The 26,950-nt window shown below is 37.1% G+C and overlaps 2 protein-coding genes across 17 annotated transcripts in view; both read left to right on the top strand.

Moving 5' to 3' along the window:
- Window positions 1–16,998, top strand: part of SYTL2 (synaptotagmin like 2) — a 105,394-nt gene extending 88,396 nt beyond the window's left edge. For 11 of the 16 annotated variants that reach the window (XM_076002399.1, XM_076002397.1, XM_076002392.1 and 8 more), the window contains 8 exons: window positions 1,615–1,734; window positions 3,060–3,229; window positions 4,343–4,445; window positions 6,343–6,513; window positions 10,465–10,543; window positions 12,955–13,054; window positions 14,499–14,704; window positions 15,522–16,998. In XM_076002399.1, coding sequence (XP_075858514.1) covers window positions 1,615–1,734; window positions 3,060–3,229; window positions 4,343–4,445; window positions 6,343–6,513; window positions 10,465–10,543; window positions 12,955–13,054; window positions 14,499–14,704; window positions 15,522–15,667 — 1,095 coding nt within the window. In that variant the 3' untranslated portion in view covers window positions 15,668–16,998. The remainder of the gene's footprint in view (window positions 1–1,614; window positions 1,735–3,059; window positions 3,230–4,342; window positions 4,446–6,342; window positions 6,514–10,464; window positions 10,544–12,954; window positions 13,055–14,498; window positions 14,705–15,521) is intronic. The other 5 variants (XM_076002401.1, XM_076002400.1, XM_076002398.1 and 2 more) reach the window with 1 other exon arrangement.
- An 8,286-nt stretch (window positions 16,999–25,284) lies between these two features.
- CCDC89 (coiled-coil domain containing 89) lies at window positions 25,285–26,684 on the top strand. The gene has a single exon (XM_012738678.2). The coding sequence runs from the start codon at window positions 25,367–25,369 to the stop codon at window positions 26,474–26,476; it is 1,110 nt and encodes a 369-aa protein (XP_012594132.1). The 5' UTR covers window positions 25,285–25,366; the 3' UTR covers window positions 26,477–26,684.
- Window positions 26,685–26,950: the final 266 nt, after the last annotated feature.

Raw genomic sequence — 26,950 nt, 5'->3', positions numbered from 1 at the left:
GCATGGTGCTGGAATATGCTGGCATGAACTAACTACTCCTCCATAAAGGTGTTCTCTAACCCCTGGAGCCACTGAACTGCTCCATAAGCTCTCTAACCCCCAAAGGAGCTCATTCTGAATCATGAATTTTTAAAGCTACTATCTAATAAACTTCAGATCTAAATATAATAAAATTTGCCACTTTTCTTTCTTGTCCCAGGTAAATATTTCCTGAGACATATTTAAAATAAGTACCTGTATCATATAGCTAATTTTTTTTTTTTTTTTTTTTTTGAGACAGAGTCTCACTTTCTTGCCTAGGCTAGAGTGAGTGCCGTGGTGTCAGCCTAGCTCACAGCAACCTCAAACTCCTGGGCTCAAGCGATCCTCCTGCCTCAGCCTCCCGAGTAGCTGGGACTACAGGCATGCGCCACCATGCCCGGCTGATTTTTATATTATATACATTAGTTGGCCAATTAATTTCTTTCTATTTTTATGGTAGAGACGGGGTCTCGCTCAGGCTGGTTTTGAACTCCTGACCTTGAGCAATCCGCCTGCCTCGGCCTCCCAGAGTGCTAGGATTACAGGCGTGAGCCACTGCGCCCGGCCCATATAGCTAATTTTTTAAGAAATGTGTTAAAATCTAATGTGAGAGCCAGGCATCGTGGCTCATGCCTGTAATCCTAGCACTCTGGGAGGCTGAGGCAGGTGGATCCTTTCAGCTCAGGAGTTCGAGACCAGCCTGAGCAAAAGTGAGACCCTGTCTCTACTAAAAATAGAATGAAATTATCTGAACAACTAAAAATATACAGAAAAAATTAGTCAGGCAGGGTGGCACATGCCTGCAGTCCTAGCTGGGGAGGCTGAGGCAGAAGGACTACTTGAGCCCAGGAGTTTGAGGTTGCTGGGAGCTAGGCTGATACCACAGCACTCTAGCCAGGGCAACAGAGTGAGACTCTGTCTCAAAAAAAAAAATCTAATGTGAGTAGAATGTATAATTTATTATAATTCCCTATAGCAACAAAAAGATAAGCACAATAAAACTATAGAAATAAATAAGAGGTGGTTTAACATTTTAAATACATATATAAAACCAACCTGTTGTTGAAACAGATCAGATTAGCATTTCTTTTTCCTAATTTAACAACATCTCAAGTAAAAGATTTGATTTTTAGAGAAGCAAAAGTTATGTTACTAATAAGAGGAATTAAGCATGACATTTAATGTTTTGACAGACCTTAGACTTTCATTGTCTGAGTAAAGTTAACTTCTCATATATATCAATAAAGTTCTCCAGGTGACAAAACTATGTAATATTAAAAGAGTCACAAAGAGCTCACAATAGTACTGTCTTCTGTAGCACCTTAGGGGCCACTTTGTATGTCAAAAAAATCACTTTGTTATTTTGGTAGCTAAGCCAGCCCTCCTCCTTAGATGAGGTCCAATCACCTCCCACTGAGGTCCAGATCTCCCACTCCATCCGGAATCCTATTGGCAATTAGCACTAGTGTCTTTTGACCTGGGGAAATGTCATAGATCAGTGAGATACCAAAATATTATCTTTGTCTAAACGTTGTTTCTGACTGTAACTCATTCTGAATTTAAATACTATGCATATTATATGATGTTTTGTAGAGTGATGACAGAGAAACAGATACAGCATCAGAAAGCAGTTACCAGCTCACCAGACACAAGAAGAGCCCGAGCTCTTTAACCAATCTTAGCAGCTCCTCTGGCATGACGTCCTTGTCTTCTGTATGTAAAACAAAGGCTCCATGTTAATATCTCTCCACATCTCTGAACCTCTCTCTGACATGCTTATGCTCATTGTAAAACAGCCTCCTGTTGTATTTCTCAGATTCCAGGTGCACAAGCATTTTCTCTAATTCATAATTAGCTTCTGGCTAACTAAATCCTCCTTTTTCCCTTTCACTTTTTTCTTTTTCTTTGTTTTTAAGAATATAATGGCTCATATCCATTTGTGGGTTTTTTGTATGTAAGTACTTCAGAAATAAACCTAAATTGCCAGCAAGAAGAACCACTACATTTTTCTGTGCAAAAATTGAGTTAACTATTGTAAAATCTGCTTATATCAGATATGCTTTTGTGTACTGCTGGCAGGCATAGAATTGTACCTCTCTTTTAGTAAGCCTAATGAATAAATGTACTGATTCACATAAAAGAATGAGAGGTGATTTTTTGCCTTATAGAAGAATGCAGAACAGCGTTTTAAAAGGAAAACTCCCCAAGTATAGCTACTCAGATTTGATTTAAGAGAACTTAATAAATTTGACTTTACATAGAACTTCTTGTGTAAAGTGAGGTAGTTGTGTGTACATGTATAATAGTATGTGTGTAGAAATATATATGTAAATATATCCACATATACTTATACAAATATTTCTCTGATATACATACATTATCTCACCAGGTATGCTAAACAAATTATAAAGCTGTGCTTAAATTCTTACTAGCCTTGCAGTTCTGAAAACTTAAAAAAAAATCTATTTAAATTGAGTTTCTGCTGATAACAATCTAATGTCTGCCCTTGGGGAGGCTTTAAATTCCCTTTATCAGTCATCCATTTTCTACCCTTCCTGATCTCTAAAAGCTCCTGGCTTGGTAAGCATTTCCTTAGATTCAGTGGATAGGTAACATGGTAAAATTCCTTTTTAGTGCCTTGGAAATTTGATAGAGCAATGTGTCACTGTGATTTGAGTGTCTGGGTTCTCACATCCTCTTTCTTTAGGATACTAAATCCTAAGCATGCCTAAAAATGGAAATTTGAATGCCATCTAGCATAAAGTCACCCTGCTTTTGAAATGAACCAGCATCTAAATAACTTTGCATTTCACTTTTCATCTATGTCTTACAGGGGAAATTAAAAAAAAAAAAAAAAAACTCTAGTCATGTATATCATGACAGGTTGTCTGTGTTGACATGTCTTTATGCTGTATTAAATTAACTGCTTTTATATGCAAGCTAGAGAAATAATGCCAAGCAAGAATTATATCAATGATCCTTTTGCTGGGTTCAAGAATGAGATAGAGACAAACATTATATATTTCTGATGATTACAGGTGAGTGGCAGTGTGATGAGTGTTTATAGTGGAGACTTTGGCAATCTGGAAGTTAAAGGAAATATTCAGTTTGCAATTGAATACGTGGAGTCACTGAAGGAGTTGCATGTTTTTGTGGCCCAGTGTAAGGATTTAGCAGCAGCAGATGCTAAAAAACAACGTTCAGACCCGTAAGTACATTTTGGAGTCACCTACTTTCTTTTAGTTCTCAAAACTGTTGATCTTGTAGGAATTGGGAAGGAAAGAAAGTAAACAAAGGGCGGGGGGTATGTTTATGACTGTGTTCAAAGGAATGTTTGAAAAGTTGGGGGGAAATGCTATTTACTTTATTTACTTAAATTCATATGCCAAACATTAAATTATAAAAATCACAGAGAAACACAGAATGTTTTAACTTGGAAAGGACATTTGGGGTGATCTAGTTCCAGTGTTTTCATCTTATACATAAGGAAACAAGGACCAGAGAAGATAAGTAATCCATATATGTAAATTCAGATAGCCTCAAAATGAGGAATAAGAGCTTGAACCCCTGTATCTTTCTAGCATACTCAAACTTTTTCTAAAATTAGGGACATGTGGGGCATAGGTCATAATGTTCAGTGGTATAAAAATAGTTAAGATTCTAGAATGAAGCAGTTTCCATTTTAAAATCTTATAGAAGAACTTTAGGGGAAATTACTAATTTATTTTTTAAATCACAGGTTGACTGCATTTTAGTTTATTTCCAAAAATTGAGTGGTATTTCCTACTTATCCCTATGCAGAAGTCACATTTTAATTATTTTCTGAGATAAGCCCAATCCTTTTTTCTTTTATTCTTATTATAAAAACAGCCGAGGTCAACATCCTTTATTTTTTAACATTAAATCTGGCTTAATTAGGAGTATGCTAAGATTAATTTTTTCCAAAAGACAGTAACAAAAACTTTTAAAAAAATACTTAAAAAGTACTTCAGGCACCAGAGCCTTTTCTCAATAGGAAACAAAGCAACATAATTAGCTCTATATTGGAGATCTGTTTTCTGCTCCTTCCCATCCCTACATATTAATTAAAGCCAAAGGAAAAAAGGAACTTCAAAACAATATTAAATGATCAGTTTCATGAAAATCCCTCTAAATGTTTAAGTATAAAGGTGTTTGTGGGAAGGAACATTTGTTACTGCTTTTCTCAGCATTGTCAAATAATTATTTCTGCTGTCAGGTTTCAATGAATTTTTAAAAGTAGAGGTGGAAACATTACTTTTATCTTCTGAATTTTTTTTTTCTGTTCAATTCTCTTTTTTAGATATGTGAAGACCTATTTGTTATCAGACAAAGGCAAAATGGGCAAGAAGAAAACACTTATAGTGAAGAAAACCTTGAATCCTGTGTATAACGAGATACTGCGGGTACCTATGAGCTCTCTGGGAAAATTCTAAAAAGTGACCTATGCATTTAAATAGCCATGTCTTCTTGAGTAATATTTCTGCAGGATAAAGTTAGTTACCAAGATGGGAGAAGGAAATGAATAAAATGTTCTGAGACTCTATTTTGTATGACACAGTGCACCACAAATATCATATACATTATCTCATTCCTTCCCCATACATACCCTGCCAGGCCAGCATTATCTGCCACCCTCACAGATGAGGCAAATGAAGCTTAGAGAAATAAAGTAACTTGCTCAAGAATACACTGCTGATAAAGTTGAGCATTGCAACCAGAATGATCTAAAAGCACAATTCTGATCAGGTTCTGCTTAAAATCTTTTAGAATCTCCATTACTCCTGGGACGGTCAAGTCCATCTTTTTTAACATGCACACTGGTTCCTTCTTAACACTTAGGGGTAAAGGTTGTCCTTTGCCCCTAAGTGTTCCTGCGGTCTGCTGCCTCAATAACCTTGCTTTATAATAGACTATATTTAACACTCAGCACTTTAGTCATTTAATTGTCTTCCTTGTCACTAAATTGTAAGTTCCATGAAGGCAGGGACCAACTCTGTGTTGTTTTTAAACTGTGTGCCTTTGGACAAATGACTTAACATGTCTACACATCAGATCTGCAAAAGAGGGATAGTGGTAGTTTTTGGATCTGCAAAAGGGAGATGATAATAGTTCTTATTTACCTGCCTCAGTAGTTGTGAACGTTAAAAGAGTTAATATGGATCAATAAGGATTAGCACACATTAAACATTTAATAAATCTTTATTCTTAGTCTAGGATAGGCACTCAAAAGATGTTTATTGGAAGGATAAATGTGTGGACAAATGAATGGAAAGTATACCTGGCTCATATTCCATTTCTTCCCACAAACTGCATCATGCTGTCTTAGTCATGACTAACATTATATAAAACTAAAAATATAAGTGTTGTTAATCCTCTTTTTCTGAAAACTCTGTTCCAAGTATTTGATCATCCTCTGGAAAAAGAAGCAACAATTAAATCAACTCTCAGTCATCCATGGGTGAATTCACTGCCTGTGGATTTTCTATAGCAAGTTTTAAATTACTGTTTGAGTAAGATAGACCTTAGAACCATAGCTATTTCTGTGTCAGCTACTTCAACCCTACACTCAGGAAGAGCCAGCTAATTTAAATGGTAAACTCAGAGAAAGGCAAGTCTGCTACAACCAAAATGGACATTCAAGTAGTACATCATAAAACCAAATGGAGATTATTTTTAGATTAGAAGTACTATTATCCCTTCCACAAATACATATAATCAAGGATTGACTACATTTGAGATGAAAAACTGTTAAAATGCCAGATCTTTTCTACTTGACCATATGAAGCAGAAAAAAACAAGTTTATCTTTTTTTTTTGGAAAAATATCCTGTTCTTGTAGAATGCAGATAGGGAGGGAAGTGTGCTCTCTGTTCCATTTTGCTGTGAACCTAAAACTGCTTTAAAAAATAAATTCTATTTTAAAAAATACCTTGTTCTTAGGTAGAAAACAGATAACTTGATTTTTATTTTTAGACTGAATTTGATTCATGTTATATCTAGACTAAAAATATCCAGCAAAAATGGAATACTTGGCTTTTGTTTTTAGAGAGCTATTACGAGCTATGATATTTGAGCTTTGGTTTGCTTTTCCAGAAAGGGGAAGAAAATCAGCTTTGTAAAAGATGGATTTGGACTCTTTGAAATAAGACACTTAGAATAGATGACTTTGCAATATTTTTGAGACTTGAAACCTAACAGATAAGAAAATCTGATCTACACAAAATGACTTTTCGTCTCTCTGTCATAACTTTGGCATAAAGTAATGTTATTTATCATTCTAATTTTCTTCTTTGAACTTCAGTATAAAATTGAAAAGCCAATCTTAAAGACACAGAAGCTGAACCTGTCCGTTTGGCATCGGGATACATTTAAACGCAATAGTTTCCTAGGGGAAGTTGAACTTGATTTGGAAACATGGGACTGGGACAACAAACAGAATAAACAATTGAAGTGGTACCCTTTGAAGCAGAAGGTAAGTTCAGAGTTTTTTGTTTGTTTATTTGGTTGTTTTGGGGCCTGGTGTATAGGAAAATGCTTAATTGCATTTAATTCAGAGTGCTAGCCGGGGCTCGGTGGCTCACGCCTGTAATCCCAGCACTCTGGGAGGCCGAGGCAGGCGGATTGCTCAAGGTCAGGAGTTTGAAACCAGTCTGAGCAAGAGCAAGACCCCACCTCTACTATAAAAATAGAAAAGAAATTAATTGACCAACTAATATACATAGAAAAAATTAGCCGGGCATGGTGGCACATGCCTGTAGTCCCAGCTACTCAGGAGGCTGAGGCAGCAGGATTGCTTGAGCCCAGGAGTTTGAGCTAGGCTGATGCCACGGCACTCACTCTAGCCTGCGCAACAAAGCGAGACTCTGTCTCAAAAAAAAAGAAGCAGCAGCAAAACAGAGTGCTGATCTATAGTTTGGGATCATTTTAAACTACAGTTGGACTCATTTAACTTGTACATTCAGTGAAGAAAGGATAAAACTTATAGGGAGAATTTTAAACCATTTAACACAAATGTTTCAGAGCCTTCAGGAAGGTCATTTAAATAATTCAATGATCTGAAATTTGGGACTTTTAGTGAAGTATATGGCCAAATTTTGATGAGCGTTACATGCGTGTCACTTTGTTTTTTTGAGACAGTCTTGCTCTGTCACCTGGGCTAAAGTGCTGTGGTGTCAGCCTAGCTCACAGCAACCTCAGACTCCGGGACTCAAGCGATCCTCTTGCCTCAGTTTTCCAAGTAGCTGGGATTACAGGCACGTGTTACCATGCCTGGCTATTTTTTAGTAGAGACGGAGTCTTGCTCTTGCTCAGGCTGGCATATGTGTCACTTGAAAAGAATGTGTATTCTATGGTTGTAGGGTGTATTTATCAATTAAGTTAAAAAAAAGGTAGCTCAAATCTTTTATATTGTTGCTGATTTTATGTTTGTGTACTATGAATTACTAAGAGAGATACAATTATGGATTTGTATTTTTCTCCTTTGAGTTTTATTATCTTTGATTCAATGTACTTTATTTTGAGGCTGTCTTATTACATATATATACATTGAGAATTGTTATACTTTCCTGATGAATTTACCATTTTTATCATTTTGAAATTTCCTTTTTTATCTCTAGTAATGCTTCTTGCCTTAAAATCTATTCATATAATCTGTTGGTATAGCTGTCAGCTTCCCTTTGGTTAGAAGTTTGTTTCTATCCTTTGATTTATAACATTTCTAAATGTGTGTAGTTAAGGTATGTTTCTTATCAGCAATAGTTTTGATTTTTTTCCCAGCCCAAAGTATTTTTCTTTTAATTGGATTATTTAGTTCATTTGTGCTTAATTTAATTATTGACATATTTGGGTCCAAATCTAATATCTTAATATTTGTCATTATTATTTTTATAATTGCCTTTTTTAGGATTGTTATTCCATTCCATTTTTCCCTTCTATTAATATGTCAGTTACAGATTCTTTTCATTTTTCCTTATTATTTACTGTAGAGACTACAATATGCATCCTTGAATGAAAAAGTATTTAACATAAATTAGGACTTTTACCACTTCCAGGACAATGAAAACAACCAAGAACATTTTAACTCAATTTACCCATTCTCTCATCTTTTGGGAGATATTTAGTCATATTTTAATTATATATATATTTTTAAGTCCCATAGATATTCTTGTTACATACAGTGTATTCATTTAGATTTAACCACATATTTGTCTTTCTGTTGTTCTTTATCCCTTCCTGTATCTCGATATGAAGTTATTTCTTCTGCCCAAAGACTTCCCTTTAGTTTTACTTTTAGTGCATTTCTATTGGCAACAGATCCTTTTAGGTTTTCTTTGTGTCATAACATCTTTTTTTACCTTCATCTTTGAAGAATCTTTTTACTGTATTACTGGGTTGACAATTATTTCTTTTAGCATTTTGAAGATGTTGTTCCATTGTATTCATTTCTGTTGCAAAGTCAGCTATTAATCTTGTTTTGTTCTTTTGAAAGTTATGTGTTTTCTTTCTTTCCCCAGATTATAGCATATTTTTCTTTGTCTTTGATTTTTAACAGTCTTACTATAATGAGCCTCGGTGTAGTTTTGTGTTTATCCTGTTTTGGATTCACTGAACTTCTTGAATCTGTGCCTTGGTATCTTTCATCACTTTGAAAATTTCTCAGAAATTATTTCTTCAAATATTGCTTTTGCCCTACTATTTTCTCCTCTTCTGGAAATTCCAATTACACATATGTTATATCTTTTTACTCTGTCCCACATGTCCTTTATGCTTTCTTTTGTTATATTCTTTTTTGCTTTATGGTTCAGGCTACTTTGTGCTAATTTATCCTTTGGTTCAATAATTTTATCTGCTATGTCAATTCCTCTGTTAAAACCATTTACAGTTTAAACCCATCTACAATATAAAAATTATATTTTTAAAATTTACATTTTCACCTGGGCACAGTGGCTCATGCCTATAATCCCAACACTTTGGGAGTCCGAGGCAGGAAGATCACTTGAGGCCAGGAGTTCGAGGAGACCAGCCTGAGCAACAACACAGGGAGCCCCTGTATCTACAAAGAATAAAAAAAATTAGCCAGGCATGGTGGCATATGCCTGTTAGTCCCAGCTACTTAGGAGGCTAAGGCAGGAGGATTACTTGAGCCTAGGAGTTTGAGGTCACAGTGAGCTATAATAATGCCACTGCATTGTAGCCCAAGCAGCAGAGTAAGACCCTGTCTCAATAAAAAAATAAAAGTAAATAGATTTTCATTTGACTGTTTTGATTCCTTTTCTTTCCTAAAATTCTGTATTTTAACATTACCTTTATAAATATAGCAATCAGAATTTTTTAAAGTATATATTTGAAAATTCAAGTATCTTCAACATTTGTGAGTCTCTCATCTGTTTTTTAAATCTTAATTTGGTCACTTGGTCCTTTGTCTTGGTATGCCTATTGATTTTTATTTTTTATAATATTATTTAACTTAACTACTTTTTCTTTTCTTTCCAGCTTGTTTCATCAAAGGCCCTACTATTGATTTTTTTTATCACATGTGGGACATTGCATATGAAAACATTCTAGGGATAATTCGGGAGGATTTACTTTTGCTTCTGACAGATGGAATTAGGGTCAGAGAACCTTAATTTAGTCTGGGAATGAACTAAATTGAAGCTTAGGTTCAGTTTTCTTGTGGTCTAAGCCACTTTTTATTTGCCTATATTCCTAGGCTGTGGCCCATCAAGGAGTTCCAACTGAAAGCCTAGGGAAGTAGTTCTCAAATTTTAGCATGTATCTGATTCACCCGAAAAACTTGTTAAAATACAGTTTCTGGGCTCAATTCCCAAGGTTTCTGATTCAGTAAGATCTGGTCCCAAGAATATGCATTTTTAACAGGTTGCCAGGCAAGAGACCTCATCTCTACCAAAAATTTTTTTAAAAATTACCTTGGCATGGTGGTGTACATGTATAGCCCCAGCTACTCTGGAGGCAGAGGTGGGATGATTGTTTGAGCTTGAAGTTGCAAGTGAACTATAATGACACCACTGCTTTCGCCTCTGGCCTGTGCAACAGAGCAAGAGCCTGTCTTAAAAAATATATATATATAAAAAAATAAAAATCTGCATGATCAAAATTAAAGCAGCCCAGGGTACCTCTCCTATCTCCAAAAAAGCGATTTTGATTTCTCCACCATTTTTGAGATTAACGGCCTTGACATGTTTTCTGGGTAACCTGCAAGGTTTTTAAGGAGAGACAGCCTCACTTTCCCAGATATAAAAGCAGTAGTCTAGTTCTGATGTAGAGGAAAATTTTAATCCAGGACACTCAGAAGTTATATGTAGTCTCAGAAATGGGACAGATGTAGTCATATAATAGGATCAGTACCAACAAAAAGGATAAAAAATCTGTGTCTCACACCTGCTGACATTCCTTCAATTTGCAGACAGCACCAGTTGTCCTTGAAGCAGAAAACAGAGGTGAAATGAAGCTAGCTCTCCAGTATGTCCCAGAGCCAATCCCTGGTATGTAATGATTTTCTATCTAGATCCATGCCCTTTCCTTATCCCTCTTCTCTCCAAAGATTTATTTGGGTTCCAATTATATTTTCTAAGGTGAAGCCCTAAACAAATTTATTGTTGGTGATTGTATAGACCAAATGAATCAATTCACAGTCGTAAATTAGGGAATTCATATTTTTTATTGTAAAAAACACATAAAATTTACCATCTTAACCATTTTTAAGTATACATCTCAGTAGTGTTAAGTATATTCACATTGTTGGGAAACAGAACTCCAGAATTTTTTTATCTTCCAAATCTGAAACTCTATAACCATTAGCCAACAACTTCCCTTTCCCCTGCCCCCACCCCCTTTCTGTTTCTATGAGAAAATGCTCATGTTTTAAGTACAGTTTACAGTCCTTGTTTTAACTTTCACCCCACTTTCCAAAAAGTTTGTATTTGTACAATGTGAATGACTTTTCCTATATTCAGAATTTGGACCTATTATAGTGTTATGATACGAATGGAACTTGAATGTTCTTCTTCACAGGTGGGAATTAGAATTCAAATGAAGTCCCTAAGAACTTAAAGTTTATTGGTCTTCCACTCTCAGTGTCTCAGTAGGAGATAAAGGTTTTCCTCAAGATTATTGGCCGGGCGCAGTGGCTCATGCCTGTAATCCTAGCACTGTGGGAGGCTGAAGCAGGAGGATCACTCAAGGTCAGGAGTTCAAAACCAGCCTGAGCAAGAGCGAGACCCCATCTCTACTAAAAATAGAAAGAAATTAATTGACCAATTAAAAATATATAGAAAAAATTAGCCAGGCATGGTGGCACATGCCTGTAGTCCCAGCTACTTGAGAGGCTGAGGCAGGAGGATTGCTGGAGCCCAGGAGTTTGAGGTTGTTGTGAGCTAGGCACTCTAGCCCGGGCCACAGAGTGAGACTCTGTCTCAAAAAAAAAAAAAAAAAGATTATTAATTGCACCCTTGTCATTAGGGCCTTTGGTCTTCAGCTCAGTAAAGGAGTAAGAGACCAGCAGGAAATGAATACCAGGCAGCCACTTGCCCCCATTTCCCAAGCAAGTTCCTCAAGTTGTTTTCCTTAAGAATCTGTATGAAGTTATGGCTGAAATCAGGGGTTGCAAATCCAAATACTTTCAGTAACCAGGAAATACAGCTAGTGAGGTGGAAGAAATGATGGTGAGAGCAATGACTGAACTAGAGAAAGGCATTCCAATTTGGTTAAAAACAAAAAAATCGAGGGCAAGCAAATCATAGCTTTTAGGCCACATTGGTGCCAGACCACCATTCCTGAAAGGCACATTCTTTTACATATAATCTGTATCTTGTTATTTATAGTCAACATGCATAGAAATTCTACCACCCACATTTCCCATTTTCCCTCTATCACTTGGTGGTGGGGGCTAAGGGGATTATGTGTCGTGATGGGCTCCATATTGTCTGAGTTTTGGGTCATGTAATTTTTCTTCCCTGGAATGGCTTCCTCTTCTCCTCAACCTATCAAAGTGTTAGATGAAGTCCCATCTCATCCATTAAGCTTTTCCTGTCTATGTTAGCCTTCACCAATCACATCATCTTCCAAAATATTGCAGTAGTAACTTGGCATTTCATTGTAAATTACATTTGCATAGTTTTTATTTGAATTAGTCTCTCCAGCTTAACTGCAAACATTTTCCAAGGGCATAGATTTTTTTTTTTATCCCTTGTATATATAATGACATTCCTAGCATAGGGATGAGCACATAATAGATGCTCATTAAATACTGTTTGGTTGACTAATTGGGCTAACCCATCCAGAAAAATCTGGTATTCCCCGTCCATAATATTAACTATTGTGTGTGTGTGTGTGTGTATGTGTGTGTGTGTGTGTGTGTGTGTGTATATATATATATATATATATATATATATATATATATATATATATAAAAAAAACACACCTGGATAAAATGTGCAACTACTCTTAATAAGAAGAATGGCTATACCTTAGCCAGTATCTATTTTAGTTACTTTACACTCAAATATGTTTAAAATGCCTTCCACCAGCACCAACTGATATTGGTTTTAATGTTTGAAAAGTATATGCATTTTATTGAGATGTTTTGAATATAACTATAAATGGATGATTCACATCCCTGATGTCTGATTTTGCTGAACCAAGCAAAACCCAAAAAGAATGACGTGATACTCTGTACTTGAAATCAACATGAATTATATTTATAGAGCTGAGTTCAGTACAGCCAGACTATGAAATATATATATATATTTAAGAATGTATAGATTTAATCAATTAGGATAATAACATCAAGTACTAGCTAGTATCCTTGTGCCAGAAGATTTTTAGGCAGAATCTTTGGATGTAGTGTTGCCAAGAAAATTGGCAGTAAAAATTTTCTCTCCTTTTTTTATCATAGGCAAAAAACTTCCTACAACTGGAGAAGTGCACATCTGGGTGAAGGAATGCCTTGATCTACCACTGCTAAGGGGAAGCCATCTAAATTCATTTGTTAAATGGTAATAACATTGATAACTCTGCCTTCTTCAGTTCTACTATTAGAACTATTAGTAGTAGAACTACTAGTTCTATAGCCTGGCCTTTGCTGGTTGGTTTCAGTTCTCTGTATCTGTGATGCTGACTTATCATTCATAGTTTAAATGAATTTACTTGGAACAATGGAGACAAGAACTAGAGGAATGTGTATCATGAACTCCCAAGGCTTCACTTCGTTTTACCATCATAAAGCTAAGAAGTCATGTATACAAATGAAAAGTAGAGGCCTCATACTTAATTATATAATGTCTTTGAGGGAGAACATCTGTTGGTGAGGGCAATAATCAGTACAAAAGAATTTATTACATTTCTAATAGTAGGATGTCACACCCCTTGGCTTCTTTATGGAGCAGGGAGAATTCCTCCTCTCCTTTGTCCCATTTGTGGGACCATTTTGTGGCTCATTTGCTAAGGGCCTTTGCATCAGATTGCAGATATTTCAAAATGATTTACTAAATAAACCCCTACTAAGAGCACCTAAGAGCTTAAAGCAGTTTGGGTTTTTCAATAGCAGACTTTTTCTCTGTTACACATATAAACTGACAGGCATCTAGTAAATAATAACTAAACAGATAGTATTATGCTCTCTTAGCTCCCTCTGACTGATTTTATCTATTAATATATAGATTCTACCGGAAGAACGGTTGTAGCTATTTAATTAACATATGTGATGTATATCTAAGTAGCATATATAATGTGATTTATGATTTTCCTTTCACATATTCTTCATATATGTCAACTGGTAAGATTTTTCAGCTCAGGTCAGTCTCCCATTCTGACCCCACTCACAAACCTTCTTGCCTTTACGAGAGGCATAGTAGGTTAAAGTTCATTCAATTATTATCACAAATGAAATGTAAATGATTACGAAAAAAATCATATAATTTCCAAAGTTAAATCTAGCCAATTGGAGAGGTGTCTCTTTTTCAGTTCTGTATAAGACTGATTCCTTAGGCTATCACAGATAATCAGGAAAAGAACATGCTTTCAAATTTTAAAGGAATCCTCAAGCAAGTGCTACCATATTAAGCACTTACTAAATGCAAACGTTGAACTAAGTGTTTTGCATATGTTATTTAATTCTAATTTCAACCTTCTGAAGTCAGCATCACCATTCCCATTTTAAAGATGAGGAAGCCTGTGCCTGAGAGGGGAAGTAGTTTTCCCTAGAATGCACAGCCAAAAAATGACAAAATTAAGATGTAAACCAAGTCTAGCCAACTCTGTGTCCACCATGATGCGCCCTCCACTCCCACACCCCACCAAACCACCAGCACCACTCTCTCTGCACACTCTTTTTTCCTCTAATGCCGATATTTAGTAGCTGTGCTGAAGTGTATTGACAGCATAAATGTTCACTGTCTTACAAAAATGTTCTCACAATAATATCAATACCTTTTTTTGTAGCACTATTCTTCCGGATACAAGTAGGAAAAGTCGCCAGAAGACGAGAGCTGTGGGGAAAACTACCAACCCTATCTTCAACCACACCATGGTATATGATGGTTTCAGGCCTGAAGATCTGATGGAAGCCTGTGTAGAGCTTACTGTCTGGGACCATTACAAATTAACCAACCAGTTTCTGGGAGGTCTTCGGATTGGCTTTGGCACAGGTACCATTTATTACATTTTTAATTTCCCATGAGCCAAATTCTTCTGGAGAAACTAGAGGTTTGTTTATTGCTTTGCTTCTTCCTAATGAAAATAGATATCATATCTCTGTTAAGTATAATGAAATGAACGAGTGAAGGAATATCAGGCTCTGTGTGCCAAAAGCTCTAGATATGAGGAATAACAAGTAAGTTATTGTGGTGGCAGGTATAGAAAAACCTTCACTACTGCCTCTCCACCACCCCCAAAGAACACGAATCATCCTTTAAAGCTAAATGTGCAATTTGAATAATAATAACTAACATTTATGGAATAGTACTCATTGTATTAAATGCTTTATTTGCATTATTTCATTTAATCCTCCCAACAATTCTACAAGGTTGTTACTAATGTTATCCCCAAAGGAACTGATATTCCAAGAAATGAAGTAACAGAGCTACTAAGTGGCAGAGACAAAATTCAAATTGAATCTGTTAGACATTAAAGCCTTAACTACACTTCCTTAGAGATCATCTAATGTCATTCCAACCCAGTATAGGAATCTTCCCAACTCCCCTATTCCCCTGATGAATTGTAGCTTTTACATTATTGTGAAGAGAAATCATTACTCTAGAAATTATGGGAATGATCCCATTAGTGGAGTCTCTCAGATGGTTGAATTAGCTCTTCCATATAATGAGTCATATATCTGCCTTCCTGGTGATGTTAAAACTCTTCCTAGCTTTCTTTCATTGGTGATTATAATCAGGGAATGACCTCTCTCCCTTTTTTCCCCAATGAGCTATTTCTTTATAAATGCAAAACTTTCCTTTTTTTCAGGTAAAAGCTATGGGACTGAAGTGGATTGGATGGACTCTACATCAGAGGAAGTTGCTCTCTGGGAGAAGATGGTAAATTCTCCCAATACTTGGATTGAAGCGACACTGCCTCTCAGAATGCTTTTGATTGCCAAGATTTCCAAATGAGGCCACAGTCCGCTGGCTCCTCCACTGAAAACTACTAAACAAGTGGAACCTGATCTTGAAAATCTGACTACATGGACAAAGATCCTCACTTTATCCATTGCCACTGAGGAATACTACATAGCATGTAAAAGTCAATCTGCATGTGCTTTTTTGAGTACAAGGCCCAAAGGATTTAAATAATGACAAAATATATAACTTACCTGTGACTCCAACATTAAAGAAGATATTTGAGCAACGTAGGAAAATTGCACTGCTGCTACTGCTTCAAAGAAAAAGCTGCCAAAAATTATCGAATGTGAGGGTATTGTTAACAAACAAAATATTCTACTTTGCTACCATGTGTTTCACACCACACTCTTGTGCAGCAATTAAGAGGGGCTGCCACTTGACCATTGAAAATCCTTGCGGGACTTGTAAATATGTACGTTGTGGAAAAAAGTAACAGGCGAGGAGAGGCAGAATATCAGTGATAAAGAATTGGACCATAAGAAACCTATTTACTCTTTAATGTCTAATAAAATATGGAATTCCATGTTAAGGAAATGAGACTAAATTTACTGCATATATTTCTGCCTTGAGAAACTCCTTTTTCCTCAAGTGTTAAAATAGAAGTTTCAAATGCACTTTGGTGCCACCGACTGGCCATAGGTGGTATTCAGTTCTTGGCTTATTTTGTCTTAATTCTATTTTAAAATAGGTCTCAAGCCTTTGTTTTTTAAGAATTATGTTTTTAAAAAAAATCCTGCATATATGATTGTTTTTCTTATAACTTCACTATATGAAAGCAGCATAAGAGTAGTTACAGATAAGTTTTGCGACAAAGTTTTAATTAGAATGTGAGTTATATTGTACTTCCTACCTATGTAAAATTTTCATAAAGTATTTTGTAAAAACCCTTAGAATAAATTATCATATGATTTAAATTATAATGGAAAATTATCCTGACTTATTATTTTAAATAAAATATATTAATAATCCTAAAATCTAAATTCCTTAACAAGGCTAGTGAACTGCCAGGCTAATATTTCTCTGGAGTCTTTACTGAAACTCTAGGCATCATTTCTTCTAAGTGGGCAGCTTTGGCTATTATTAAGAGTAGAATTTTGATTTAAGAAAAATATTTGACAAGCTTTAAAGATAGGTTAACATTTATTCTTAAAAGGTTTTCCTCAGAGACTTTTTGGGTTGATTTTGGTATATGGAGCATTACTGTCCCTTAGGATCCAACCAGGTTGCCTTTCTCAAAACAAGCACTGATTTAATGTAGGTTCAAGGAAGCCTGGGTGATAGGTGAACATGACAACAAGCATCTAATAAATATCATTGAAAACAACCAGAGTGCTTGCCTCTTTCCATAGATACTAGAATCTTTTATCCACTGGCCGGTAAGAGAGACTAACCTAGGGAAATGCTCTATTGTCCTGCTGGATCTTTTATGGGAGTGCTTAGTCTCTATTCCCTCTTCCTGTTCTGACCTTGCAGAAGCACAAGGTGAGCTAGAGGTACACTTCTAAGGTCAGCCAGGAACACAGTAGCAGAAATGCAAACCCTGTTCTAGCTTGTGCCATGTCATAGTGTTAGGGTGGTGACTCCTTTCAATAGCACAAGCTACTTTCTCAGCCCCTCCTTCAGTTACCTATTCAACCCCCTCCAAGCATCCAGCCAGCACTGGAGCACTAATGATATTGGCTCTGGTATCTCCCCATCTAGCATGAGGACTGCCTTCCTTCTCCCATCCCCAGATCTCTCACCTTCAAAACACCAGAGTGGACAATAGAATTACCCACCCTCCTTGCACGTACCCATAGCATTTCCAACTGCCTCAGAAGTCTGAAGGGAAATTCATGTCATGTTTTTTTTTCTGAAAAAAGTATACATCATAAGTTTAATCTAACCTGGCTACAAGAGGAAGGCTAAGTGTGAGTTTCATGCATTATAAAATTTAGGCAACCTGAATTCTTTAGTGAACTTAGGTTGACAAGCTTTTGAGTCAGTGTGACTTTTAGGCAAAGAACCTGCTAAAACTTCAAAGCAGATTTTTCTTAAACTGAAGGCATTTTCTTGACTTTTATTTTTTTTTTAGAACCCAACTGGAAATAAACCAAAAAGGGGAATTTACTGGAAATATACTAGTTTAGTCGACAGAATTAAAGAAGAAGCCTAGATTACTTTAGAGACTTGCAGGCTAGAACCAGGAACTCAGATGCTGTCTCACTTTATCCTCAGGGAGTAGGACATAGTGCTTTAGGCAGCTCCAGTACCACAATCTCTCAGCTAAAGAACTTCTCCTTCCTAGGTTCAGCTTGAGAGATCTCTGGGGGAAACTGGCCAGGCTTACATCACATCCTTACCTACTGGACTACTTGTTGTGGCCAGAAGTGGATGAAGTAATAGCTTATGATTGACCCAGCCTGGGTAATGTGCCCACCCTATAGCTGGGTGGGAGTGGGGGGAGGGGGGGGATGGTCTATTATCAGAAGAATGGGATGTTATAATAATATATAGACACAGACACTAGAGAAATCAAGAGCTGGGTATATGCAATTTGTGTCTAACTCAATTGAAACTATTTCAAAATTCCATTACTTAAACAATGGAGTGATATTCATTTCTAAGGGTCACCGCTGACATGCTCCAGAGAAGCCTAAATGTCCCCATCTACCATGACTGGTGTAGCTTCTAAGTGGTGAGGATCCTGGGAACCCAATGGCTGGCTCACATGGCTTAGAAGCCCACCAAAAACATAATTACTGTTAGGCTAGTCTAACTTCTTCCAGAAAGGCCTACCACCCTCCCCAGCTATGTTTTCCAGGGAACTTGAATGGGCATCTTTGTATTTCCCTGACATCCATACTCACCATCCAATTAAAAAGCCCTGATCATCTGCCTTCTCTAGTACTCTCATTCCCATTTTGCTTTGGGATTGTTCTTCCATCTTCTCTTCTGTCTCAATTCCCTTCCAGGCTTATTCATTAATATTACTAGTTTGTTTTACAAAACAAATACCCCCACATACTTGATCCAATCACAGAACTTTCCCTCTCCTTCTTTGGCTAAACTTGTCCCAAAAGAACTCATTGTCTTTCAGCCTCACAAAAAGAAGACTCACTCTCCCACACCCAGTCTCTCAATTAGGATGTGGGGTCGGACTTCAGATCATTGCTCTTTGTTTTAAATGTCTCTGTTTCTAAAGACATGCCATCCAGTGACATCAGGAAAGGGGTAGAGTGCACTGGTTGTTCTTCAGAACCAGAGGGCTTGGATTTGAATCTTGGTTAAACCACTTAGTAGGTGTGTGTAAACTTGGGCAAGTTACCTAACTTCGTTGTGTCTCTTCTATAAAAATCAAAAATGGTAGCTACCCTAGAAGCAAAAATAAATCAATCAAAACAAAGTGCTCATGCTTGACAAGTAGCATTCAGTAAATGTTTGCTGTTAAGATTATCCTCTCCACTCCTTCTTGTGGTCATCTACCATCTTCCCCAATTCATCTTATTCACTGAAGATTCTGGTATCTGGCTCCACAGCATATGAATGTTCATCAAACATCCTGGCTTCTCAGTTCCTTGACCACCTCGATATGAATGTTTTTAATTTCCCTTCCTTTTCAGCCACACATACCCACAAATCCCATTATAACTGGGAACCTCTGCAGAATTAAATTCAAACTGATTCTGACCAAAATTTTCTATGCTTTCAGCCTTCAGTTCATTATTCTGTAACATCTATTCCTAAAACTCATTGAGGATTCCAGTCCTTCATAACCTTATCAATAAGCTCCCATTATCACTCCTCTGTCTAGTCAACCACTCTCTTGTAGATAGCCTCAACATTTATTGCTTCCTTTTCCTTCCACTGAATACCCTCCCACCAGCACTATTACAGACTCCATCCCTACATAAATCCAACTGAACTACCCTATTTTTATGCCCTTGGTGTGGACTGTGATTGCTGAAAATCACATATTATATATTTCCCTTGTCTGTGATTAAGATGAGAAACAGATGGAGAAATAAAGAGTCCTGGTGGCTTTGCAGCTGCAGTTTTAGTTTTTGAAGTCCCACCTAGTTCCTGCCACTCTTACTTTGATTCTAGGAACCACCTCAGTGTTCTTGCTGTGAGGCAATAAATTTCAACTTACTTAAGCTAGTTGGAATTGAGTTTCTATCAAAATAATCTTGACTAATATTCCCCCTTCCATCCAAGACTGGTTTTGTACCCCTTTTATTGTGCTGTCAGTAACACCCAGTTCTTAACCACTGTATTCTTTGAAAAGAATGATGTCTAATTTGTCTATGATTACTTTAGCAATTATCACACTGATTTTCTGTTATCTATTATTTGTCTATTGCTATCACTTGAAAAGATTGCAACCTTGGAAATAATAGTTTTTCAGTCTATGTGAGATGAATGAATGAATGAGCAAATGAACAGATGAAGTGTGAACTAAGATCATGGGCTGTGGTATCAAAAATATCTGGGTTTGAATCCTGTCTCTATCATTTATTCTCTGGGTGACCAGAAGCAATTGGTTTAGCCTGTCTGAACATTGGTTTCTTTGTTCCTTTAAACTATAAAACATGGATAATAATGCCTACCTTTCAAAAATATTGTTAGGATTAATGAGAGATATAAAAATGCCTAGTGCCATATAGGGTATATAGAAGAACTCTGTAAGTAGTAGCTTTAAAAAAAGAAAAGACATCAAAAGACACAGCAAAGACAAGTGGAGGGGATTCATTGGTTGCCAGCAAGAAAAGTGTTGGCTTAGTTTATGTCTTGGACCTCTGGGAGGGGAATATACTAGATAATTTCAGGACCAAAGTTAGCTGGAAAAAATGGTTGAACAAAGAAAATTACCATGGTAGAGAGGAGCCAAAAGTGATTACTAAACTGTTCTGCAACAGGAACAAATCTGGAGGCATCACTTTACCAGTATTTAAGCTATACTATTATACAAGGTTATAGTAACGAACACTGCATGGTACTTGCACAAAAATAGAGACATGGACCAATGGAACAGAATAGAGAACCCAGATATAAAACCAGCCACATAATACCATCTGATCTTTGACAAAACAGACAAAAACACACACTGGGGAAAGAAATCCTATTCAATAAACGGTGCTGGGAAAATTGGATAGCCACATGCAGAAGAATGAGACAGGACCACTACCACTCACTAGTCACAAAAATTACTTCAAGATGGATAAAAGACTTAAACCTAAGACATTAAACCATAAGAATTCTAGAAGAAAATGTTGGAAAAACTCTTCTACATATTTCTCTAGGCAAATAATTTATGAAGAAGACCTTAATGGCAATCACAGCAACAACAATAATTAGTAAATGGGATTTGATTAAGTTACAAGGCTTCTACACAATTAAAAAAACAATTAACAGAGCAAACAGACAACCTACAGAAGGGGAGAAAATATTTGTAAGCTACACATTCAATAAAGGGCTAATAACTATAATCTACAAAGAACTCAACCAGGCTCACACCTGTAATCCTAGCACTCTGGGAGGCTGAGGCGGGTGGATCGCTTGAGATCAGGAGTTCGAAATCAGCCTGAGCAAGAGTGAGACCCCGTCTCTACTATAAATAGAAAGAAATTAATTAGCCAACTAATATATATAGAAAATATTAGCCAGGCATGGTGGCGCATGCCTGTAGTCCCAGCTACTTGGGAGGCTGAGGCAGCAGGATTGCTTGAGCCCAGGAGTTTGAGGTTGCTGTGAGCTAGGCTGATGCCATGGCACTCACTCTAGCCTGGGCAACAAAGCGAGACTCTGTCTCAAAAAAAAAAAAAACTCAACCAAATCAGCAAGAAAAAAAATCAAACAATCCCACTAAAATTGGGCAAAATACATGAACGAAAGTTTTCAAAGGAAGATAGACGGCTAGTGGTCAATTAACATATGAAAACATGCTCAATGTCAATAATCATCAGGGAAATGCAAATCAAAACCACAATGAGATATTACCCAACTCCAATGAGAATGGCTTTTATCAAAAAAAATCTCAAAACAATAGATGCTGGTGTGGTGGGACTGCAAACTAGTACAACCTCTATGAAAAATAGTATGAAGATTCCTCAAAGAACTATAAGTAACCCCAACCACTTAATCTAGCAATCCCACTACTGACTCAAAGGAAAAAAGTCATTTTATCAAAGAGACACTTGCTCTGGAATGTGTATTGACACTTGCTCTGTGAATTGTGTATTGCAGCACATTCACAATCGCAAAGGTGTGGAATCAATCCAAGTGCCCATCAATTCACGAGTGGATTAATAAAATGTGGGATATATGTATATACACCATGGAGTACTACTCAGCCACAAAAAAGGAATTAATATCTTTTGTAATAATCTGGATGGAAGTGGAGACCATCTCCTAAGTGATGTATTGCAAGAATAGAAAAACAAATACCACATGTACTCACTATTACATTGGAACTAACTGATCAGCACTCATGTGCACAGATGGAAGTAAAACTCAACATAAGTAAAACAGAAGGGAGAGGGGAGAGGGGATGGGTGAAATCATACCTAAGAGGTACAATGTACACTATCTGGGTTATGGACATACTTATAACTTTGACTCAAGCAGTACAAAAGCAATCCATGTAACCAAAACGTTTGTAACCTCCAAATTTTCTGAAATAAAAAATAAATACAGTTCTTTGAGGAGAATGATGATATCTATCTTATTAATGTATACTTAGCATCTAGCACTATACCTTGCAAATGTCTATTGAATAATGAATGAATATTGATTAGGATCTTGGGAGATTCTTAGCCTTGATAAGAAATATATGGATGTAATGTTATTTAAAATAATATACATATAAATTTAAATATTAAAATATCTTTTAATATAAAAGAAATATAAACTTTTAAAAAATGTGGAAAATCAATTCATTTAGTCAACAAATATCATTGAGTATCCACTGTGTTCAAGAAACTAAGATAGAAGGGGAAGCATATATAATCTCATCCTTAAGAAACAACTATTAATATTTTGAGTATTTTTCCTGTCTTCTTTTCCTTTTCTTAGGAAATGTATTTTGTGAATTCACCTTACTACATCAGACAACCATATAAGGTAATCAACAAATAAAATTTTCAATATATGTATGATCATTTTATTTAAATGAAGAGGACCTTTCAAATTTTCTTGTCACTTGTGTTGACTTTACAAGTCCCATTTACGCATATGAAGCTTGAAATTTAGGGAAAAGTGAAGAAGAGAAATGTGAAAAAATTACAAAGAAGTTTAATTCACATTTTTTAAGCCTTTGGAACCCTTTTCACAAAACGTCAACATCCTATCATTTTATATAATTGTTAAAATTTCAGTTTAGGACATTTCCCCAGTCTTCAACCTTGCTTTCCTTATAGAAACAAGAGATTCAGGATTTAGGACATGAGACCCTGATCTTGACAGTGAAGGTAAAATGTGAAACTCTTCTTTCAGATTTTTTTTGCTCCCAAGGGAATCTGAAGCATTTAAAAATCCAATATTTATAATGACACCCAGGGTTTTTCCTGATCATCATGATGGGAGATATTAAGTTTGACCACTAGGAAACAGTGATCACAGGAATAGTCAACTCTTTCCCTTAATTTTCACAGCATTCAAATAATCTGAATTTTAAGTTTTGTATCTTGCTGCTTTCAGTTATCTTTCTAACAAGCATTTTCCATGCCATTAAAAATTACCTATAAAAGTGATAATATTTAATGGCTACATAATGGTTGTATGAATATATCATAATTTTCTTAACATTTTTGTTTTTTGGATATTTATTTTAGTTTTCCAACTTTTATTTATTATAAAACACTACAATGAAAAGCTTTGAGCAAAATGTTTTATTTTAGATTATTTCTCCAGCACAGGTCTCCCCAGAAGGGCAATTACTAGTTCAAAAGGCATAAAAAATCTTTTAATTTCTCAATACATACTGTCAACTGACTTTTACCAACAGCATAAGAGAGTGCCTATTTCACTACACCCTTACCAGTCCTGGGTAATCTTAAGAGGAAAATGTTTTGACTAATTTGATAGATAAAATGTTTTCTAATTTTAACATATTTTTTGGATCACTATTAAGTTCAATTCTTGGCATTCTGGTTCTTTTTTCTATGAATTTAATTGCTTATTTCTCTTTTAAGATGTTAATGTTTTATTGATATATGTAAACTCTATAAAAATATAAACCTAGTGTCTCTCATATTTATTATGGATATTTTTCTCAATTTTATTTTTGCCTTCAACATCCACTCAACACACATTTATCTGAGTCTCCTTAATGTGTCAGGCACTGGTCTAATCACCAAGGATGAAACAGACACATTCTCTGCCCTGCAGGATCTCACAGTCTAATAGGGGAGACAGGCAGGTAAACAATGATTGCAATAAAGCTTTCACATGGTTCACTAAAAGTACAAATAGGCTACAGTGGATGCACTTATAGAAGTGAGTGGTCAATTCTACATGTTGTAGCCAAGAAAAGGCTTCGCAGAGGACATAATTTCTAACTAAGCATAAAAAGCTGACAATATTACTAGAGTGAAAAGAAACAAGGTGGGAAAAGCATTCCAGGCAGAGGAACATCTACAAACAGGGCCTGAGAGTGGGTTGGTTAGGGAAACTTCAGTCGCTGAGTAAAGTGTCAGGGAAGTCCAGAGGAAGAAGAGGCTGGAGAGATCTCAGAAGTCACATTATTTTTAAAATTATACATAACTTTAGATTTTCAATGAAATCTGATTAAGCTTTTCCTTTCTGATCTCTTACCTAATGTTTAAGCTAAGAAAGTCTTTCCTGGCCCAAAGATTTGTTACTTAATTTTCTTTTAGTTTCTGTTCTTAATACTTTAATTTTATTTCATTTTACATTTAATTGTTTAATCCACTAGGAGTTGACTTTGGTGTATGATGATAAGCCTCGCTTGAATTTTTTGCTTGTTGTAATGTTTATCACATATACATGGTTCGCTTTAGCTGCTTTCTGTAACCTTATTTTGCTAATGGGTAAAAACAGAGAGTGCTGAATATTTAAGAAAGAGTACTATTCCCAGGTGGTGACAAGGCTAGGGAAAACAAAAGAAATTTCATTGGGGTTTGCTGTTTTAATACTTAACTATCAAAACTGAGTTGTGCCAAACACTACAGGTGCAGACTTGTAGCCATTTAGGGTTCTGGTTTTCAGAGTATCACTGCTACTTTGTATTTACAGACTGCAAATTTTTGAGGAGCCAGCTGTATTTCCACAGACACCAACTTATTCTCATGACAACTCAGGAGGAATGAGGGAGAAGGAATATGTCACTGCCGGCTGGTTTACTCCTACCAGAAATCAGGTGGAGTCAGGTTTCCTCCCCTGGTGCTGGCTGGAAATTGACTGGGGTTAGGATCTCTGTGCTATACAGGCTAGACATTGGGCTGTTAGCTGAAAATTGTGATTGATTAATAAGGCAAGAGTTACCTGATCAGAGTCACTCTGGACTCTCCCAGATTCCCCTGTTGTTACTTCACAGGATTCTGAAGACCTGTCCACCAATTACAGGGCTCCTTACTGGAAAAACCAACTACTGGAGAGCGCCAAGAGTCCCTAGCAACGCCCGGGGGCGGCTTTTGAAAGCTGAGGGGGAAGGACTGTGGTCGGCAGGGCTGTTAGTGGAGGAGAGCTCGCATGCCTCAGGAAGAGCAGGCTCTCAGAATGGACACCCCACCCCCGGAAGAACCCTTAGATAAGCAAAATGAAAAACTGAACGAGGAAGAAAACATAGAGTTTAAGGAACTGGATGGTCTGAGGGAAGCCCTGGCAAACCTCCGGGGACTGTCGGAGGAGGAGAAGAGCGAGAAGGCGATGCTTCGCTCCCGCATCCAAGAGCAGTCCCAGCTGATCTGCATCCTGAAGCGGAGGTCAGATGAGGCCCTGGAGCGCTGCCAGATCCTGGAGCTGCTCAACACAGAGCTGGAAGAGAAGAGGTTGCAGGAGGCAGAGAAGCTCAAGGCCCAGAGCGAGCATGCCCGGAAGCTCGAGGAGCGCTTTATGACCCTGGCAGCCAACCACGAGTTGATGATTCGCTTCAAGGATGAACACAAAAGTCAGAACATCCAGCTGAGGGAGGAGAATGAGAAGCTGAGGCTGGAGAACAGGAGCCTCTTCAACCAGGCTCTGAAGGATGAGGAGGCCAAAGTATTGCAGCTCACTGCCCGGAGCGAGGCCCTCTCCAAGGAGCTAGAGACTCTGAGGCATAGGTGTGCTCAGGATGCCTGCCAGGCACAGGCCCGTGAGAAGGAGCTGCTGGAGCTACAGAGCCAGCAGGCCTGCACCCATGCAGAGGAGAGAGAGCAGCTGCGCAGCCAGCTGCAGAGCCTCAAGCAGCAGCACCAGCAAGCCAAGGAGCAGATGGTGAAGGCAGAGGAGATGCACAACAGCCTAAGCCAGGAGCTGCAGTCCAGGCTGCAGACCGTCTCCCGGGAGAAAGAGGAGCTGCTGCAGTTGTCCATGGAAAGGGGCAAGGTGCTTCAGAACAAACAAGCAGAGATCCGCCAGCTTGAGGAGAAGTTGGAATCAACAGATATGGCCAGGAGGCATGCACTAGAGAGGTTTGAGCAAGAGGCAGTGGCCGTTGACAGCAACTTGAGAGTCCGGGAGCTTCAGCGCAGAGTGGATGGGATCCAGCAGGCCTATGATGAACTCAGACTGCAGTCAGAAGCCTTCAAAAAGCACAGCCTGGATCTTTTAAGCAAGGAGCGAGAACTCAATGCCAAACTCCGCCATCTCTTCCCATAAGGAAGCTTTTGCTGCTTCTGGCCTCCAATTTAGAATTCAAATATTTGTGCCTTAGCATTATGACAAGAGTAAAGATGATATCCCATTTATTATTTTAAGCACAAAAAGCAACTCAAGAAAAGCTACTTTACTATGATATTGTTGTTACTATTGTAAAACTAACATTAATTTTCAGTTCTACAACCTAGAATACAGAAAATGTACCAGATTTCCTTCTGTGCCTTTGAAATCTTCCTCTATTTACTAGCAATGTCTCCCCCTACCCCATACTTTATTTATTCTCAACCACAGGTGTCTTCATGTATCTTAAGATTTCAAATTAGCAGCTTGTATGATTTAAGCGAATTTGAAATGTGCCGCTGTGAAAAATAATTAACACAATTAACCATTGTAGTTAGGTAGGTGTATAGTATAGTCTCCTATACTTGAGACTGTAAACAAGTGAATATCAGCATTATAATAGCATGGATACTT

Source organism: Microcebus murinus, chromosome 4 (assembly GCF_040939455.1).
Source record: "Microcebus murinus isolate Inina chromosome 4, M.murinus_Inina_mat1.0, whole genome shotgun sequence".
NCBI classification, from domain to species: domain Eukaryota; kingdom Metazoa; phylum Chordata; class Mammalia; order Primates; family Cheirogaleidae; genus Microcebus; species Microcebus murinus.
This window is presented reverse-complemented; position numbering and strand designations above follow the sequence as displayed.